Source organism: Caenorhabditis remanei, chromosome X (genome assembly GCF_010183535.1).
Source record: "Caenorhabditis remanei strain PX506 chromosome X, whole genome shotgun sequence".
Lineage (NCBI taxonomy): Eukaryota > Metazoa > Nematoda > Chromadorea > Rhabditida > Rhabditidae > Caenorhabditis > Caenorhabditis remanei.
In genome coordinates this window covers 9,562,888-9,584,292 of record NC_071333.1, presented here as the reverse complement: position 1 = coordinate 9,584,292, position 21,405 = coordinate 9,562,888, and the positions used below count along the sequence as shown (strand labels likewise).

The 21,405-nt window shown below is 39.0% G+C and overlaps 1 protein-coding gene across 1 annotated transcript; it reads left to right on the top strand.

The window, feature by feature from the left end:
• Positions 1-1,786: 1,786 nt before the first annotated feature.
• Positions 1,787-20,835, top strand: GCK72_023865 (uncharacterized protein; the record flags this gene model as incomplete). The annotated part of the gene is made up of 23 exons (XM_053735598.1): positions 1,787-1,875; positions 3,094-3,175; positions 3,247-3,391; positions 3,801-3,884; positions 4,080-4,188; positions 4,237-4,327; positions 5,551-5,661; positions 6,039-6,155; positions 6,855-6,923; positions 7,084-7,233; positions 7,617-7,758; positions 8,186-8,283; positions 10,348-10,467; positions 10,929-10,997; positions 11,050-11,175; positions 11,222-11,347; positions 11,695-11,778; positions 13,527-13,664; positions 19,365-19,469; positions 19,514-19,752; positions 19,801-20,317; positions 20,371-20,718; positions 20,770-20,835. The coding sequence occupies 23 exons, from the start codon at positions 1,787-1,789 to the stop codon at positions 20,833-20,835; spliced, it is 3,225 nt and encodes a 1,074-aa protein (XP_053579164.1).
• Positions 20,836-21,405: the final 570 nt, after the last annotated feature.

The window sequence follows — 21,405 nt, the reverse complement described above, 5'->3', positions numbered from 1 at the left end:
TTTCGGTGGGCTCGAAAAAGGAGTAGTGTGTCCGTAATGTTGCTCTTTTGGGCACTCCTTCTTCTTATTGGGACATTCTGCTCATTTCTTCAGAGAAAAAGAGACAGAGACGGAGAAAACCTCTCACTAGTCTTTTTGTGGACGGACCCACCCCAACAAAGAGTGCTCTTCCTTTTTGTCGTTGCGCCTCTTAATTATTCGGCAGCTTCATTCACTCTGGCTCCCAACTCATCAGTCCTCCTACATGATACTTATATGATGTGCTCTTAATAAACAGTTGTATAGTCTGACTAGTTTCAGTGCATCTTCTCTCTCTTATCTATTTCTTTCCTCTCTCGTTCTTCTTTTCCAGATGTCGTCGTGCATCAGATGTTATTTTTCACATTGCCCCATGAGCACGTCTTCTACATCTTCTGTGGGCAGGAAGAAGAAAGTTCATTCATTCTGGTTTTGCCTCTGGCACCAAGCATTCCCTTTCTTTTCTTCTTCTTCTAGTAGTCTTCAGCTTCTTGACACTTGATATTTTTTCTTTTGGTTTTTTCACGTCATTTCATTTTGTCTAAACTGTGTGGCTTCTGTTTACTCTGTTTTCCCATCCATCAAAAATGCTTAAGCGATTTTCTATTCTCCTCGAATTTCACACCTAGCCTTTTCTAAATTCTCTGAAACCGACATTTTCGAAAAAAAAACTCTCCAAAACATGAAAAACAAAAATTTTGAGTATTCATTTCTCCATCAATCTCTGATTTCCGCTGACCCACATGCATGTCATGTTCTTGTCAAGTGTATAGAAGTATATAATTGACAAGGAGCCCTCACACAAAAGACCACCAACAGTAATTGGTAGGAGGATATGAAGAAAACAAAAGGGGTTTTCTATTCTCTTTTGCCCGAATTATTAGAAAGAATCCAATCAAATCGGCCCCTTCCTCCTACTACTAGTTTTTTTTGACTGCAATAACTTTTCGGCCGATCGAATTGTAAAAGTTCACATCAATATCGAATCATCTTTTGCTTAGTTGTCGGTTTTCTTCACGCTTATCGTTCGAAATTAGTTGTTACCAGGGATTTCCTCAAGGAATTAATCTTCATTCGATAAAAAGTTTCTCAAAATCTAGACAGAAAAAATTGTGTTTATCACCACGTTTCTGTTTTCACATTTTTATTCTTTATTCTATTTTTGACATGCGATGAATCATTTTTCCTTGCATAAATTATGGAGGGTCATAAATTTTTTCCAGAAAGAAAATAATGTTTTATATTTCCACAAAATTTTATATTCTTTCCTCGGTGGTCGGGAGCCGAAAAGAATGTTTCATACATATTCCTACCATTTCCATCCGGAATTCAATACATTCTTCTCATACAACTTTGCACTCTTCACTGTTTTCCATTTTTACCCACTTTGTCTCTTCCTTCTTCTCAATGTCTTCTTATTTTGCTCCTATTGATGAATTAATCCAATCAGTCACGCGCGAATGTCACTCACATATGCCCTTTGATGCCCACAAACGTTCAAAGCATCTGCCCTCTTCGCGGCACTTTTGACTCGTATTCTCATTTACTTTCTTTGCTCGGAGTCCTAAAGAGCAAAAAAAGTGAATTGAGTTTGAAAGTCTTCCTGAACTCTGTCTGATTTAACTTGATAGACTCCGAATTTTACGTTTTTTTCTCTCCTAGTGTCCTTTGTATCTTTTTACACTGATCATTTTTGGTATTCTTTTTCAACTCAGATACTGTTTCTTATTTTCAGAGGGTGGAGGGCCTCACGAATCGAGTGTTCGAAATGCAGGCGGCACCGTCCTGCTACGGTAGCATGGTTGCTAGCACTTCAGAAGAAGCCACGACATCTTTATCGAGAGGACCAATGACCATGTGAGTTTCAATCTTTTTTAGAGAGACCCCCCGTAATCATGTCCGACAATCTTGGTGTGGCGTGTGGAGGGTCCAAAAAGCGGCGAAAACCAAATTTGTTTATACCACCCCTTACAAAATGATCTTGATGCACATTTTGACCGACTCAAAATACATACACATCATGTTTTTTTCTTCTAACCCATCCCACTTCCACACCAGAATCTCTAGGGACAATACTCGCCCATCACTTCGGGCAAAGTTCGGTTCTGAAAAAAAGTTTGTGAAAAAAAGTGGCGGAAGTTGAACCTTTTTTATTTGCAACTAGCAACTTGTTAAACTAACAATTCCAAATCTTCAAGAAGAACATTTCCCTCCAGCAATGACTACTTGGCTTCTGGACCAAAAAATGTAGGTGGCCCTCGCAAAAAAAACTAATAGTGTCTAGTGACTTGGAGACAGCAAGCATTTTATTACAACTCCCTTTTCATTCTTGCATTTATTTGCACAAACGTGATCCGTAAATGGGGATTGAGGCAGAAAAAAATGAGAAGGAGAGTGAGAGAGTGGGATAGCTATTGGATGTGAGTCCTATGAAGCTTACTAGCACGTAGAACTTTTTGGTGTCCTATTTCATATGAAACCTGTTCTGCAAACAACGCTTCTCAAAATGGTATGAGTTTTTTTTTTAAATTCTTAGTTTCTCACAATCAATCACTGGAAATGCCAAAGTTTCTTTTTCGTTTTCCAAAAAGTGTATATATTGATTCTCGTTTCACTCTTCAAGTTTTAATCAAATTCAAAAAAAGGTATGGTAAAAAATTTTCCAACGGAAGTTGGTCTCCCAGACTACGGAAATTGTGTGTCATGGCAAGAAACAAAGTCATTTCTCACCCCCTCCACCTCGTCCGTTTCCACTTCAACTTTACGTTTGCCAAAAGCGAACATCCTTTAGTGAAAAACTTCATGAATAAATCTGAAACATGTTCATAATCGATTCCGTCACCTGTTGAAGTCTCTTTAGAATATCCACTCGTTCGTCAAAACGTCGAGTCGAATCAAACCACCAAGTAATTACCAACTGACTACATTTTCCTTCTTCCGAAAACTAAGAAAACACTTTATTTGTTCGACTACAAAGTAGAATAAACCGTTTAGATATTGACACTAGTGCTGGTGGATTGATTATATGTACTGATTACAATTTATTATAATTAAAATAATTGATTATTCATTCAGGTCTACTTCAAAAACTAGCAGTCAATTTATCGAAGCTCCCGCGTTTTTCTATGATATGGATACTGATCTGAAAGATTTGAAAGTAAGTTTTATACTGTTTTTAGCTATTGCAAATCCAAAATTCATGTAGAAAAAAAAAACATTTTTTTATAGACTGCATTGAAAGATGTTGATCTACTGAATGACTCTGGCTACCGATCGGTAATGGAACGATCCAGTCATCCATTTTCGACCAGTCTAGTTTTCCACGAAGACAATGGATTTGATTCTGAAGACGACGCTTCGGACGAGCATTGGGGTTGGTTTATGTTTTCATTTTCACTATGGCGCAACTTAACGTATCGTAAAATAATGACTATAGCGGACGTTCCCTCTTAGTTCTCCAGTTTTCATTCGGGTGACCAATCATCCGCTCTACGTATAGGTTATGGACAAAATAGGCGCGAATGTAGTACGGTATTGCGGGATTCCAATGCACGTCTAACTTTTAATAGTGCCGGTATTATACAACTAGCCAGGCCGGCTTGGCCCACTGCGCAGGTAAAGTTGGTCGCAACAGTCACTGCTACTTTCGGTTCTGCTTCATTCATATTCTTACTTTACTTTGACCAACTTCGGTTTATGGTACCTTCAATATTAGCATGGAGAAATTGGAGGAGACAAGGTTTTCGAAATACTATTTAGAGATTACCCAGTTTTCATTACAGATGGATATCTTACAGTGGGCGGTGACCGAATCAAAATTCGAGACATGTCTGATATTCTTGCAACACGATATGCATTTATTTCTGGTGAGTGCAAAGAAGGGACAATTTCTAAGTGGTATACGAGAAAGAGGGTAATAAAATGGGGCGAAAAATGCTACTAAAATGCTTACGCTCTCGGCTCAGAATTTTTATGTCGAGCATGCTGTTCTCCAACATCTCATACATTTCCAATATCGGCCCTTCATTTTTTACAACCCACATTCTTTTTCGCTTTTCTAGGAGCTCGCACTTCTGAAGGATTGACAATTGTCACATTCCCGGATTCGAGATCGACGCTTCCCTTTGAAGACTACTCACTTCTTGTCAAGTATCTTTTGCAAGTTCCTCCGTGAGTTTCGAAAATTCGAAAATAGTTCTCAATTTTGATTGTTTTCAGCCTGGAGGACAGCCATAAGGGTTTTGTGATAATCATCGATCGCCGGAGTGACAAGTGGTCATCAGTCAGAACATTGCTACTACAGATCTCAGTGAGTTTCAGCCAGTTCTCATTTTCAGCTGTGTATATTCTTCTCATTTCCACTCGTGTTCTGCTTTCGTGTTCATTTACATAGTTAGTCAGTAGTAAAGACCTATAAATCTTTTTCACTTTCCTCACTGTTTTCATTGGCAGAACACCATTTCATCGCCTCCAAGTGTGTCCACTTTCTTAGATCTGTTGACATAATCGGCACTCGATTTGCCAAATTTTTCGATGCTTTTCGGTTTCACTTTTGATGTTTACGTGAGACGCGTGGAGAATGTCAACGGCATGCGCAATCGAAATCGGTCTAGGGGTACCTATCACTGAGACCGGATATCTTTTTTCATCTTAGTGTGCACACGCTTTATGTTTACCATGCGCCTCCGAATTTTGATGGGTAGTATCACTTTACTTGCCAGACACAGACTCTTGGTCATTTATTGCTTCAATTTATCAATGGCTTTTTATACGTTCTCATTCATTTTTTGAGCATTACTTCTTTAAAAATATCATTATGTTATTCATATATAATCAATCTCAATATCAGCTAATTATTTTTTAGTTCTTTCCTTTCCTTTCTTTTTTCTGGTAAAATGTTTTGCCTATTGTGTACATGTGTACATAGAAAACCATAATGAGGGTGGTCCCATTCTGCCAGTACTTCCGGTGTTTTGAAACCGGAGCGTCGTTGGAATCCACTTCATTTCTGAAGACATCCGTACATTTTCTTTTTTCCAAAATTCCTATTCACTAAGTGCTTGCCTCTATTGCCAACCAAATTTTATGCGTGACAGAAAAACGTAATTTTGAAAAATTTCGAGAGCCGAAAAACCTAACTTTTTGACTCTTTGCCCTCTACCCTTTGCACTCATCTAGTCTGGCCACCCATCAAACTGTCAATTATTCATGCGCGCTCTCAGCTTTTTGATTCACTCCCATGTTTCATTTTCTGTCAACTAGTATTAGAGAAACTCATTTTTATTGCAGTTTTCTGCAGTTTTCTGATCCTGTGGAGAAAGGAAGCATTTGTGCCGATCCTAACGTAATTAGGGCTTCTCGTCGTAGCTTTAAAGACGGAAATAAATTGAAAGAAAAGAGTGCAAAAACTGGTGGCTCTTCTTCAGTTTTCTTCTCATTTTCCCTGCTGTAAAAAACATTTTGTGCCTTTTTTCACAGATGTGCTTGTTTTTCTGTTTCTATACTATCAGCTTGTATAATTCAATTTTTCAGTCATTCTTTCCCGGGAAAATCTGTGTGACATTCGTCATCAAGCCAGAAGGCGTTCTTCAAAGAGCTCTAGAAGTTGGATATCGTGGAGCTGCAGACACCTGCACTTTCAAGGTTTGTGTTTATTTTATTTCCTGTATTCTATGTACCGTGATCGTGGTTTTATTGTTGAAATTTTCAATTAGAGAGATTTATTATGCGAAGCGCATTGGGATGGAAATTACGGACATGTATGTTAATTGAGGATTTTTTCGGATGAATTTGGACAAATAGGATGGAAATACAAACTGTAAAATGATTAAGATTAGAATGAATGAAAAATTATATTATTTTCCATAGCAGTGGGTTAAATCAAATTTTAATGTCTGATATGTTGAACATGAAAAAAATCAGCTTCCGGCTTTTGGTGGAAGACAGAAGAAATGTAAGCGAGTGATATCAAAACCTGTACCGACCAAAAAAAAAATCATATTCCTACATTCGTGTTGCAGGTCATACAACTAGAATCTTCTGCCGAACTTCGAAAGTACATCCATCATGAACATTTAACAATGGACGTCGGCGGCCTTATCAAGTACAATCATTTGGAATGGGTGCAGCATAGAATGGTAAGTTTGATGATGCAGGTGTTATTGAATGACACCGCGTACCCTTCTCACGCATTTTTCCTTTATGAAAAGGGCGGCAAAGGACGCCGAAAAAAGACAAAAAAATAAAAAAGATGCATAAGAAGCCCGGCGGCCAGGTGAGGTGCGAATAGGAATAGGTGTGGCTGACGTTAGCCCAGGTGACCAGTCCCTCCTTCAATCGACGTATGCCACCATTCTCTTTTCACCGAAACCACCGCGTCTTGTCCACCTTCTCATAAGGGCCTTTCTGCCGTGTTCAGTGCACAATGAGCTCATACGCACACATGCATTCGCATTAATTCTCGGGAGCGTTCACTTATATTCACTCTCTACCTTTTCCGCCCAATTTTTCCTTTTTCAACTGCTTCAAGTGTATAGGTATTTACGTCGCCGGTCTGTCTTCAGGCCTTTCGACAATTTGGGGCGTACCCTGGTACTACTCTGTACATAGTCTTTGTTCACCCTTTTCTTAGCTTTTCAGTGCGTCCATTCGAACATCAAAATTGCACTAACGCGCTTAAGAAGGGGGCTGGCTCATTCTCTATTTCTCTCATCGAGGAGACTCATCCCCTCTTACCAAAAATCAGTTGTTATTAGCAACAGAGCTTCGAAAGGTCCCTTCTTGCTTTGTTTTAAAAATATTCTTACTATATTCTTAAACTATCCAATACTTTGAAGATGTTACGAACGTTTCAAGGATATTGGAATTCCTATTCCACTCTAGTCAATGAAAAAGATTATACCGAGGTAAGTGTATTGAATGGAAAAATGGAAAAAGTAGAGCAATGAAATGAAAAGAAACAATTGGGAAAGTGGAAATAGATTTCATTCTTTTTTCTCAAGTGCAGGTCTAATTGGCACGTCTCCTCTTTTTTCATTCTCAAACCTTTTCTTTCATTGTTTGCAGGACATTGAAAGAATGAAGGCGTCCGCTACAGCAATCGCAGCTTCTCTTACTGAATTTGGAAAAACTCTGAGGGAAACCGAATTGCCAAACGATGCAGACAGTACGGCTAGGATATTGGAGCTGCAGACCGTTGAGAAAATGGCTATTAAGGTATGATAATTCAGTTTTTTTTAAAGTAAAAAGTACATTTCTTTGTGTCTAATTTCACTTTCAAAAACACTTTTCCGTCTTCTGACATCCTCATTTTCCTCATTTTCCTCTTTTTCTTGCGGCTGTTATATCCTAATGGGATTCGTACGAACGTTTTTTTGCAAAATGGAGAACGCAGAAAACATCGCCAGCTGTTTTGTCGCGATAAACCAATCTGAGTAAATATAAAAACGTACAAAAAACCGGGAGGATCAGAATTTCGGAAATTCCAATTTTCCTGTGTTGATTTATCTTATTAGCCCAAACAAAAATTATCTTGGAAATTGATGTTTGTCCTGATGATTAGTGCCGTTTAGAAAATTGAATATCTATGGAATTTACAGGAAGAGTTCAAAATTGCTGTCCGGAAAGGGTTTACTCTACTCAAGTCCGTACGACAGCTGGACAAGAAGCCGACACCTGAACAACTATCGCCGACTCGGCTACATAATGTGACGGCTATCGAGCGCATGTTGGTCCAATTGGGTACGTACCACCAAATGGCAGTCATTAGTAGATCGTAAAAAATGAGAAACGGGAAATGGGCTTTCATGAAGAGATGAGATAAAGGGAACAGCAGCATTCAAGAATTGGGGAAGTATGAATGAAAAAGAGTTGAGAGTCAATTTTTTTGGGGAACAGAAATGAAAATGTTTGTTTTCTTGGACAAAAAGAGAGTTTTTAAACAATATAAATTTAAAACTTTTAATTGTCATATTTTTCAAAATTCAAGAATTTCTTACTAACAACACAGGTGTTACAGGCCTAATAAATCTGTCTCATTTTTTATTTTATTGTTATTTTATTACTCACAGCTTTCCATACAAGTACAAACAGGATGGTTTTGTACTAGATTGCACATTTTTAATGACCGAACCATTCTAAGATTTCCTCTACAATAATTTTATTTCAGAAGAAACAGAACGAAGCTTTGATTCATTCTGGTGTAAGCACGAGCGTCGACTACGATATTGCCTTGAACTCCGACAATTCGAGGACAGCTTCCGAAAGGTTGGTCGTTTCTCCATTTCCCTCTCACTTCTCTTTTATCGTAGATTTTGATTCAAAAAAATGCATAATTCTTTCCTCTACCTCCTCAAATGAATATCAATCTGACAAGGTCAAGAATAGACATCTCTCAGCAAACAGTCAATAGACCTTTTGAAAACAGTGCATTCACACATACAATAAGATGAGGTTGAATATGTTTTCCTCGTGTTTTTTTGCGGTTAGTACAACACCGTAGTAGCCGGGCGAGACACGTTGAGAAGCAACAAAAATGTCATCCCATGTCACATATATCATTGGAAACGAGACAAGCGGTTTTGTTTTCTCTTTGTGGTTTTTTTTTTCGTTTTCCGTGTCTATTTCTCATTTTGCAGCTCAATTTGACATTGTTTCTCACTTTTCTACACGTTTGTGTCACTTTTCTTCTCTTTGATGGCCGTCTTTTGATTACTTTCGGCCTAATCTATTAGCCGTAAATTCTTGTCCTGTAGGTATAAAAAAGGAGTGACCTCTCCGTTTTTCTGTATTACCTCTGCTGTTATCTCTCATTGCCATCTTCTATTGCGGGTCACTTAGCCTTCAGTTTTTGTCCCGTTCCTCAACATTCACATGTGTATTCATTCAACAGAAAACTTGCAATTTTCTGTTTCAAGCTTCCTATTTCTATTTTTTTTCTCAAAAATTGTTTGACGTCCTTCATAATCGAAGATCTATTGTGTTGTCATGATCTAGTTTATGAATAGGTGTTAACAAGACAAGAAGCGTCACTCATTGATAGCATAGTTATCAGTTTGTTGACAATGTCTGGTCAATTGGGGGCATAAAACAAAGAATGAGGTTGACCTTACTCCCTTGGCAGGAAAACGAAATTAAGATAATGACTGAATTTTATGAATGCTTCTTCCTCTTATTTTCATTTCTCCTAGATGTTTTTTCCACATTTCAACAATTTTCTCGTCTCTCGCTTTCTCAAATTCTCAATTTCTCATTGAAGAGAAGAGAACAACTCGTTTTTATGAACTTTGTTACAAAGTTCTCCTCGGAAGAAGCTAACTCTTTCTCATTCCTCAATTCTAAAATGTGAGAAGAGAAGCTTCAAACCTGATAAATGTTCAGATCTTTTTGACACCGGGCACCGACATTTCAACACATTGCAATCATATCTCTTTTGTTTATCAAGTTTTTCTGTTCCACATCTCTTTGGATCCTCTCACCTGGCATGATAAATATGAAAAAGATCTTCATTCTGACTTTTTTTCCTGAAGGTTTTTGTCGGCTAAGATAATTTATTGGTGTTCGACGACCAGCCTTTCCACCACCTATTTCAAATGACTTCAGTCACAGGGGGTACTCGTACTCATCGTTTCTCACTTTTCACATTTATCCCGGAGGTTTTCGACCACCACTTTGTTGGAAAGTACAGTTCTTATTATTTTGCAAAAATAAGTTTCCTGAAAGAATGTATTACTCTTATTTTTCATGAATTGAAGTCTATTTGTAAAGCTATAAACGTTCAGAAAACAAAATTTATTCGCTTCCGAGATGCGAAAATTGGGTAGCACCGGTCACTTACGACTACTAGTAGTACTAGTACAACTCTTATATATTGTCGGTTCAAAAAAACAGGAAGGTGTCAAATTTCGCGCTGACCCTTACCGCCCTCTCGACTTCACACATCTCACTGGTCAAATCTGTTAGACTAGTCTGAGATTGAGAGGCTGGGACATAAGACATTGTAAATAAACAACTCAGCATGGAATGAACCCATTTTCTTTGTTAGTAGTCGTTTCAGATTTTGTAATATACTATATCATACATGATCAGTTGTCTATTAGTTCTAGTTCCTGTTCCATCATGTCACCACAATCAGTATCAGACTTTCTTATTTGTTTCCTCATGTTCATATTCCCCATGTCATATTTGTTTTTCGTCTTTCGGCAGGAAGGTTTTGGTTCCTCTCCAGAAAAAAAATGAGGAGAAGGGCCACTCAATGAGTTAATGATGCATAAACTAATTGTTTTGTTGATTCTATTCAACTATATAATAATTTATTGTCTTTTTTTCCAGCTACAAGCCGCATTTGCACGCCACATGCTGTATTTGGAGGAGCATCGAGAAGTCGGCAACTGCACCGAAAAAGCTTTACATCTTGCCGAGCAGCACAGACAATACGCTGAAGGAGCGATGGTGAGTGAAAATGATTGAAAAACGGTCTATCGGACACTTGATCCTTTTTTCTAATAGCCTCCAGCTATTTTTAATATTCGTTTATACCTTGGTGTGTGTGTTTACAACTTGAATTGAGAGATAATCAAAGATCTATTCTTCATCTTTTTCACACATTGAGGATCCCTTTTCTCTCGCTCTTCCGCATTTCCCTTTCATTTTTCTCTCACTTTTTTACTTATCCTCGACTTTTTGAAGATGAGAAGAATTTCTTTGCGCAGAGCATCAAATCCATTTACCGAAATGACCCGACACAATGACGAAAATCGTTGTGTTTATGTATACTCGAAACCTCTCAAGCGCATCTTTTTATCTGTTTGGAAAAGATCGGCGCACAAAAAAAGGAGAACACAGTCCAAGGACTAGCTGGCTACCGAACAAAAACGATATCCCCAAAAATCAGAACAATCATGTCTTTGCAGGAAGAAGTCGAGGCTTCACGGAATCTCAAAAAAACTGGAGAAGATCTCATCAACTCAAACGAGGCAGAGGTAAACAACACGACTAAATGACACTTTTTGACAAGTTGTTCATTTTTTACAGCTTTCGGGAAGTTTAGAGCCAAAGTGTGAAGAGCTGGAGAGAATGGCGGCCGCGTTGACTTCAGCGTTAGAACGACGAGGAGACTGTCTGAAACGAAGTGCCACAATGCATGAGCAAATTGCACAGGTAGCTTGGAAGAGATCAGTTATGTTTAGAACAAAAGTGATTGCAGGCTAATTCGTGGTGCAGTCGTGGAGCAGACTTGTTAACATCTGGAATGTCAGATTTTACCAATCCAAGTCCTACTACTTCACTCTCAGCCCTTGATGCATTCATAGAAGAAGGAAACCATTTGAATGTGAGTACCGTTCCGTGTAAAATTAATTGGAAATTAGAAAAGTGTACCATGTCTGCGTCCAGGCTTACAGTATTTCCATTGAACAAACTACAGAGTCTATTTTTATATCGGTCATTGATAAAGTGTCAAGTATTTGTTAGGCGGAGCTTGGATAACTTTTTATATAAGTTTCTTGATTTTGTTTCCCATGGGATCATTTTCCAGTTCTGATGGAGTATAAGTTTGTGCTTTCTTTACGAAAAATTAAACACAATAACATGAAATTTCAAGTGTTTTCGTTGCAGTGAACACACACACTACTCATTGTTTTTGAAAGTAAAATGTTTTTTCATGATTTATTATTACAGATTGAATTCCTAAAAGACACAACTTCCCCAATGAATCAATTATTGCTTTTGACAACTATTGAGACATCAACTCTTCTGAATTTGGTAAGTTCACCATTGCTGCCGGTTGAGTTACATTCTAACAATTCCGTAAATTTTTCTCTCCGCTCGACTTAGCCTAAAAAGCGGCTTAGTAAGTGATAGTGGTGTGCCCCTGCCAACTGATGATAATCCGGAAGAATCAGTTAAAAAAGAGCAAACAACGGAAGGAGCTTGCCCGGTTCGCTAACCGATTATCCGGTGTCTTTCGATCACACTCCGATTTTTCTTCGGAAAAATCGAACTCCTCTATTCCCATTCCAACCTTATTCTGTGCTTGTGAATTTTCCAATAAAAAAAGTGGGAATTTTCAAGATGTGCTAGAACATTTGAAATAGCTGAGAAAACGACTATTCTCTGATATATTTACTGCTACTCGATAGCTCAACATCGACTCTGCCATCTCACAAAACGACACAGATAAAAAATCCAACGATTTTCGGTTCGATTCGTGTTAGGAGTCATAAAACTCCGCAATGATATTCGCAGATGTTTTGGTGCGTTTTTGCAGTACTTTCGATATTTCTTTTTATGACCAACCAAGATGCTCCCGTGTCACCAAATGGCCAATTTCTGCCGTTGAGAAGGGTAACCGACCCCCCTTATATAAAGTGAATTAGTCCGGAGCACCTTTCTCGTTTTTCTTCTCTATTTCTCATTCCAGAAATCCTAACGATTTCCTGCAATTTATTCCATAATATCGGAACCACATCTTTCAACATGACGCCTTTTGTTCACTCTCCATTTAACCTCATTTTCTCAAATTCATTACTCTTTGTACTTGACCGACAACCCCGGCGATATATTTCTGAGAGTGTGTTCACTTCAAAAATAGCGCTTCGAATAATTCAGTGTGAGAGTAATTTCAATTGTGAAAAGCTTGCGTCGCCAGTCATAAACCATGTTGGCGTCAGTTCTAGCTGCCGACAAAACACACTGTCAAATGCGGTTATGCTAATTCAATCAAATTCTCCGAAAAGAAACAAAACACTAGGCGATCGTTGCGTTTGCAAGATAATATATGCTTACATATACTCTGTTTTTGTTTTGTAACTTTTGAATGAGTTTTTGAATATCAAATCTTTTCAGAATGCTGAAACGTTTGTATTAGAGCTCACACTTTTAAGAAAAAATTATATTAAAACTCAAACTAGAGTTTTTCGAAATGATATCAATTTTCTGTTTGCTTATCATCTTTAGGTATACATTACTTTGCAATATAATCTAGGGGAACGGTGCACTCCACAAAATCAAATAATTACTTAAGAGATTGATTACCGATGAGTTTGTTTTATTGGAACAAAAGTGTCAAGTGATCCAGTTCAAAACTCAAAACTAGATCAACCCGATCCCCATAATGATTCTCCTCATTGAACGATGAATAAGGAAATCACTTGAGTGTTGGACCTGGTATGATCGAAGTTCGATCATGCATGTAAATGAGAAGAAGAAAAATAAATGTTCGCGTTCAAAACGAAATCATCTTCTTTTCTCACTTACATCGTGTATAGCGATCTTATTGTTGTTTCGCAAAAAGTTGCGATCTGGGAATTGAGAATAACTTCTATCTTTCTCCGATTTGAATAGAATACTTCTCGGAAGATCTCCCCGTTAGGACATGATAGTGTAACCGGAAATGAAGCGTGAGATATAGATTATAGAAACTTATGGAAGAATAGAGAACTTATTCAACTATATATGGAATCGTTTAGTGAGAAAAGAAAGTAATCACATTCAACAAAAAAATCTTCCAGATCGAGGAGCGCATTGGCGATATCCGAAGGATGTCCCTTGCCAAACGTGACCAACTCACAAAGCTTCACTTACAAAAACCACCGCCAGTTCAAGTTGTCACTCCGGAGAAAAAGAGCAAAAATAGCAGCAAGTCCGAGGTGAGAATACATCATCATACAGGGAGAAATGCCGCCGTACATGACAAACAGAAGGACCTCCCTCATGATTCATTAGCGTTGTCGCCTGTCACGTTTTTAGGTACCACAAGCAAATGCTTTTTACAGATATTGAAGTCCTTATATTGTGAAAAGCTATTTTGTTTTTTATTGACGCATTGCGGGAAGTACTCTGACCTATGGGAATTGATCATATTTATCTTTGAAAGTTTTACCAGTAACATAATTAAATCTTCATTATTTTCTGTTTTGAAAAACAGCGGAAGCTTTCCCAATTAGTTTTTTGGTGTATCTCTGAAAACATTATGTTTTTCATTTTTCTGAATTCTGTATCTACTCTTTCTCCTTATTGCCGATTTGAATAAGAAAACTGAATTGGACAACAATGACGTCACTAGAAAGGTGGAAACAGCTGGTTAGTTCTGAAGGTCGCACAACGGGACACCGTTATCCGGTATGAGAAAGTTGCTTCAAAGGATTGCTTTTCACTTTGCTTCTCATTTAGTTTCCTCTTTTTTCCTTCGTCTTCTTAAAATTCTGGTTGGTCATAACTTTTTTGTTCTTTGCCTACCGCAAATGCCACCCCAACCACTTTACCCCCGGGGGGCAAAAATAGGGCACTCACGTTACACTATATATATTTTTATTTATTTCCAAGTTCCCACGGTCTAGGCTAAGATCAAGGTTGGAGCATTGAGCCAGGAGTCATCTGCGGTGAAACGGAGAGAGGGCATATTATCTTCCATTATTTGAACAAATTACACACGCGAGAAGAAGCTCAGCGCTACAATCGAAAACTCGTCAGGGTGGGCACTGTTTCATGATATGCTCCGTTGTTCTCACGCGAACACTCGAAAAACACTCATCCTCTCGTCCCGATAGGAGGAACCCCCTTACCCCAATATTCTAATGGCTTTGATGATACTGGTCTCTCCACGGCTTCATCACCTTTTTTGTTAGCTTTTTTTTTCTTCTCCTTGCCTCTGGTCAACAAGTTTCCCTCATTTTTTTGGAAACTGTACATATTGAATACCAATCTCTTTGTCGTCAACATGTTTCCTTTTCTATTAATTTTTTTCGTTGTTCGGGTAAAATTATACTTCCGTTCGTAGGATACTGTATGTTTACAGTTTTGACCATAGATCAAATCCAGACAGCTTTAGAAACATTTTCAAAGTTCATTTCTGTCTTAAACTATACACCTTAGAAGATCATTTAGTTTGAAACAATGCAATTTCTAAGAGAGCCTCAACACAACTTTCAATTCTCTCCGCCTATTCTTTTTCTCCCTTCTCAAGGGAAAAGTGTTATGATTGTCTTCATCGCTTCATTTTATTTGCACTTTCATTTTCTGCTTCAAAAACGATTCGCGATGACCCGTACCCTGTCACCAGTTACAATGTGTCAAGAGGAGCAGTAGCCTATAGTTATTTGGGGAATGGACACAAAACATGTGGAAGCACTTTTGACCAATCTGCGACAAAAAGTCGGGTCGGTTAAAAATTTGCGTAGGAGAGTCGGATGGATTGGTTGGGCCGAAGGGGCCATCTGTCTTCCTCCCACTTATTTTAATTCTCATTCCATCTGCATTCAATTTGTTATCACAGGTTTGAATATTTTTGAATATTTCTATTTTCTTCCACCCACACTTGTGATCTACGTTTGAGAATCCAAGAATTCGTTTCGAAACCCTCAATTTCATATTAATAATAGAGTAAGTGATAATCAATATGGTAACTGGGCACATGTTATGCATAAATTGTAGTTGTATGTCATATGAATCTGAGAAGAGCCTAGAAAAGAGAAGCGAATACATCAATACCCAACCACCACTCATTTTGTTATTTTTGTTGTTCCCTGTTTTCCGTTTCTCCATTCACAGTATAAAAAGAGAAAGGCAGAAGCTGCGCTTCATTTTTTCACCGCCAAATTAAAGCAGATCACTCGCGTTAATTCCTCTCTCTGTTCTCCTCTTCCGACCGCTTCGTTTCATTTTTTAGATTGTTTTTATTTCTGTGCTTCTGCTGGCGTTTCGTATCTTTTTGGGGAATGAAAAATTGCCAACACTCTTCTTCTTCTTCTTCTTTCTTTTCTTTCAAAAATCTGAAGCAAAGTGGAATAATGGAAGAGAAAAGGAAACGAAGCATTTGCCCCTTTCCTTTTTTAAGGTGACTGCTCCATAATTATACGGCGCCGCTCTTTTTTTTATGGCCGACAATTGAGTGTTCATTTAGTGTCAATCTGTATCAAGATGAATTTTGTTGGTCTTTGCCGTTCAATCTGTGCGCAAAAGGTTTACTTGAAATGACTCCTTTTGGATAAATTGAACGGAACGCGGTTTACTGCTGCCAGATGAGTTATATAAACATATCGAATGTCGATTCCTTTCTCGGCCCATCGTATCGAATCATCATCAACCGTACGGTCAACCGTTCAACGGGCCTTTACCTTTTACCTAATCTGTCATTCAAACCATAACACACATACACACACACACATACCCTCTCTTCCTCCCTTTATGGCGGAGGATATACGAAAACACCTCGAACGGTCTGCCCTCACCTCTTCCCGCCAAACTATGGATATGGTGTGTGTATGTGTCTGCGTCTCTTCGCCTCCCGTTGTCTCTCCGTCTCCTTGCGCGCGTTCGGTTGTATTGCGTCGTCTCCTCCTCTCCTCTGCTCCGCCCTTCTCACACCATTCTCCATTTTTGCGGTCTATCAACCAACCCGTGTCTCATTTTTCCTCTTTAATTTTTCGATTTTGTCTTAGAATTGGTGTATTTTCATTGAATAATTTCTAGTAACTAACAGCCACTCTGGATCAACCAAGTACATTCATGAAGCGCTCACTCCCGAGATTTTTGTCGTTCCGGCGCTCAAAGCGCAGACTCATCACGTCGGTCTCCGCACCGCTTATTGTGATGAATTACGATGAACATCAGTATGAGGTGAGTTTTTTTTTAGTTTGTAACAAATCGTAAATTTGAAAGCTGGGGTGGACTTGGGGGTGGGAAAAAGGAACTAAACGCTGAAACCGCAACTCCCGTAAAATTGAGTTTAGATTTCTTTGAATGGAGGACATTTTAGACCTTCTCTGTTGCGAAAAAACGAATTTTGATACATTCTACCTAATCATGTTTCTTTGCTCTCTTCCGGTTCTGTCTTTTCCGAGTCAAAATTTCAAATTGCATGCAACATGAAAAGCCTCTTTAATCATCTCAGTGAGGTTAATCCAATTTCTCATTAGTTTTTTGTTGACGACCTCCCTGTTTACTCTTTATCAAAATTTGCTCCTCTTCTCTTGACATTTTTTGTTGCGCAGAAGAGAAAATGAAGGTTTAATTTGCGGCGGCACAAACAGTATTGCAAAACGAAGAACTAGTTCATTTACTGATACCTGTCATTGAGTCCAAGTATCAGTTCATCATTAAAGTTCCATTTCATATGAGTTGGGACGAAACAGATAACGAAGTGCATACAAACATATCTATAACACAAAGGAAAATGGCCGCCGATAGTATAGCTAATTCTGTTAGTTTGCCTAGAATAGTGTACGATAAGGGGGGCTTGTTTGGCGGTGTTTTGAGAAGAACACCCAGTTGAATATGGGCATTCAATATGAATTTCCTCTTGGTCAACTTTAGAACTATCTGCCCTAGGTAACACCATAGATCCTCTATTATTCTTTGTTTTCACTCAGAACCATGTTGCCTGGAAGATTTGCTCTTTGTCACTTATTGTTGTTTATTTGCTTTGCATTTGCCACGTTACACTCATTTACACCCTGTTTTGGCATAATCAAACAGTATAATCTATTAGTTAGGAAGGGCAGAGTTGACTATGAGAAAACTGATTTTATCACTCCCGTTGATAGTAATTGATGGAGAAGAAGAAATTAGATGATGAGGGATATCACTTGATGATATTGGAAATAGTAATAAAAAATTCTTGTCGGAGATGGCAAAAACCACCAAGAAAAGATAATAAACGCAAACAGTAAAGTAAAGATAATTGACCCTTGGTCGAATTGTTTCTCTTGCGTGTTTCTCCGGTGGTGCCAACGATTTGCGTAGCTCATCTCGAGTGCCACATACACACGTACGTACAATATGTGACAAGCACTGAGCAACCACTCAGCTAGCCCATCCCTTTCCCAATTTCTTCCCGTGCCCATGAAACATTCAGACCAAGTTATGAAAATGAGGGAAGAAATGATAGAAAGGTGATGATTCGACGGAAGATAGGCAAAGTATCCATACGGTTGGCGCCTTTCGCAAATGGCCCGAAACGTTTTCATTTCCCATTGTTGAACCACTTTCATTTTCGCGCTTTTGATAGGCTATCGTTTCATTTCCTTCCCTTTTGACAGGGCGCAGTTGTAAACGTTTTGAACCGACTTAGGTAACAGGCGGCTATAAAAACATTTCTTGTACTAAGATGGACTAGGCGACGCCCGCCTTTCGAAAGCCTTCCAAAAAGACAATCCAACTTGGGGTGGACATGAATCAGTACGAAACGGAGGGGTACTGAACACGTTTTGTTTGAAATATGATGGACGATGAAGTCGTTCTTCGGTTGTGGCAAACGATAAAAATCTGTCCACAAACAACTGAGGCTGTTTGTTTTAGTACGCAAAAACTTGGAAACTTCAAAACGTCTTTTTTGTAGTTATTGCCATTGGAGTCGGAATAAAAAATGGCATTTTGGTATTCTTTGCCTTGAAACCAACCACCATCTTAAGAAACCAACTCTGACTAATTGCGGGTTGTCGTTTTGGGAGGGAATCTTGAAGTGGCGCATCAGTGTCAAGAAGAAGAAATTTATAGGTGCACACGCATAGCCCCATCCAAATGCTGCCGTATGCGCCTTGTTAATTACACCGACATCCGAATATGTCCTTTCGTTTTCAAGGTCCTCTTTCGCTTTCCTTCTAAGGTTTTCCTTGTGCGTGATGACTTGCAGAGCAGAAATAAACTAAGAGGGAAAAGAATAGTCACTAGTAGCAGATTTGGGTGTTTCGCTAATTGTTTGCGTTTAGAATTGGTGATGCTTTTTTGCGAAAAACGGCAAAGTTTGAACAGTTATTCTTCTCTTGTTCATCACCATTTCTTTCTTCTCTAACTTACTTCATCGTCTTCCTTAACCCATGTCTCTTCCTGTAATTCAGAATAAATATGGATTTTGGGGTTCATTATTTTCCAAATATTGCTTTCTGTGGACACTTGTCAAGAAGCGGAGAGATAAGGAAAGCGTGAAGATTCAGCAGAAGGTACCAGTTGCTGTCGGACACCCGTCTCTGCTTTTTCCATTTTCGCGCGTTCAATCTCAACGCCCAATCAAATAATTGTTGTCAAACAACGCATGACAGATCAATTTGAAGATAACGTTATGAGGGCAGAGAGGGGGCCCAAAATTGCAAACATTGTGTACTATTGTTGCACTCACCATAATGACCGGAGCATCCTTTGCCGGCTGCTTGAAATGTGTTAAAAAGACCCATGGGACGCGTAAGGCGCACTTCATTTTCACGATTATTAGCCATCATTTGTAGGAAGAAATCCCGGGGTAGTTTTGAAGAAAGCTGGATGATGCTCTATTTGAAAATGAATCATGAGGGAGACAGGCAAAGAAAAATTTATGGTTCTTTGCAGTTTTACTAATTTTACCTCAGGTTTTTCAGAATGACGGAAAAGATGTTCCAAGCTGCTCAGGAGAGTCGACACCAGCCGGAGCACTCAGTCCAAGACGTGAAACCAGAGAAGTGACAAACGCATACGATGAAATGGTAAGAAATAAAACTGGCTAACTCAAAAAATATCAATATTCCAGATTGCAACTGAGATCAGTTACGTTGCCGATTTGAAGGAGATCATCATGCATTATTTGGAGCCGTTCGAGGCCGTTGAAAATCAGAACAGTCTGCCAGAAGCACTCCGCGGAAAGCCGGATTGTCTCTTTGGAAACGTTCGTGAACTCTACAAGTTCCATCATCGAACTGTCTTGGAGGATTTGGTCGCCGCTCGTTCCACTGCTGAAATGTGTCGAGTTCTCATGCAACATCGCAACCAGTGAGTTTATTTCAAATTGAAATCAAATCCTAACTTATTTTTTGTCAGGATCTACCTCACCTACCGCACTTACTGCCAAATTCATGGATCCAACCAAAAAGTGCGAGACTCTGTCAAGAATCATCCATTCTTCAAAGACTGTCAACGCAAAGCCCAACACAACATGGACATGAGCTCCTATCTTCTGAAACCCATCCAACGCATCATGAAGTATCAGTTGCTTCTTGGTAACATTATGGATGATTGCCCCGCAGATGTCAGAGATGAGGTTGCCATGACTCGTGACAGTATGGTAGAGCTTCTCAATCAAATTGATGCCTCCATGCAACAACTCCATATTTCCGGCTACAATGGAGACTTGAAATCTCTCGGATTGCTCCGTCTACAAACTGAATGTGACGTGTTTACATACAATAGAAAGAAGAAGGCCAAGTTGTCGCGTGCCCAAAAGAGATTCCTCTTCTTTTTCGACGGAGCCGTCATGTTCTGCAAGAAGCGTGTCAGCAATCCAGCATCCGCAATGAACGCCGAGCCAGAGTACTTTGAGCACAAGTTCTGTATTCCGGTGAGTTACCTTAATTCGTTCTCTTTCGTTCTATTAAAATTTCCTATTTTCAGATCATCTCTCTTGGATACGACGCGTCTTCTCGTACTGGTGCCACTCGATTCGAAGTTTGGGACGAGGCTAAAACTGACGCCTATGTCATCGAGACCGTCGACCAGTCTGCTCGTACCAAATGGATTCAACGTCTCGGAAAGAGCGAGTCATCGCAAGATACCTGGCTGGAGAACAACAGACAAAGGCCAAAGAGCTGGGCGAGCACTGTGTCGAACGAGAGCTCTTGCTCATCGAGCACCCGTGAATCGGACAGTACTGACAGTACCATGGACACTAATGGAAACACACAAACTACACAAGTTGATGTGCCCTACTCGCCGACATTGGACGGCTCTTTAGATCTGACTGTGAGTTTAGATTCTATATCTGAAGTTTTCAACAAAAATGCCTTATTTCAGATGGATACCACGCCGTTGAGAGCTGCTGAAATCAGCAACGAGGTGGAACTTGTCGACAGCTGCTAGAATCTTATGATTAAAAATTACACCAAGCGGAAATCAATCGATACTCGTCAAAGTTAAAAACTGTTAATTATTTGTAATCAATGCTTGTAAATTTTCTTCCCCTAACTTCTCTGTGTCAACTCTCCGCCCCGATTATTTTTCACACATTTATATATCTGATATATATTCTTTGAACCATTTCAACTTTCTCCTAACCCCAGTTTCATAACACCCTCTCCCATGGTTTGCGGGTTTTCTTACATCCATTACTAACTAGAATTCTTTCTTCATGGAAGTCCTACACCCCCGATTCATTGTCAAATTCCATAGAGTTCCAAGATGCTCTGTATAGATATTATTATCTTTAATCCTTTCCCAAAATTCTTATTTTCCCCCGGTTATCAGCCGGTTTGTGAATTTGTACGTGTTCTTTTCCCGTAGTTCCCCCACCAGCTCCATTCATGAGTATTTACTTTCTTTCTAACAATTTTTTTGTGAATGTGAAATTCCTGTGCTCAGCTCTTCCAATAAAATATTTCTTTAGGTTTGAACTCAATCAAAAACCCAAATCAAAACAAATGACAGACAATT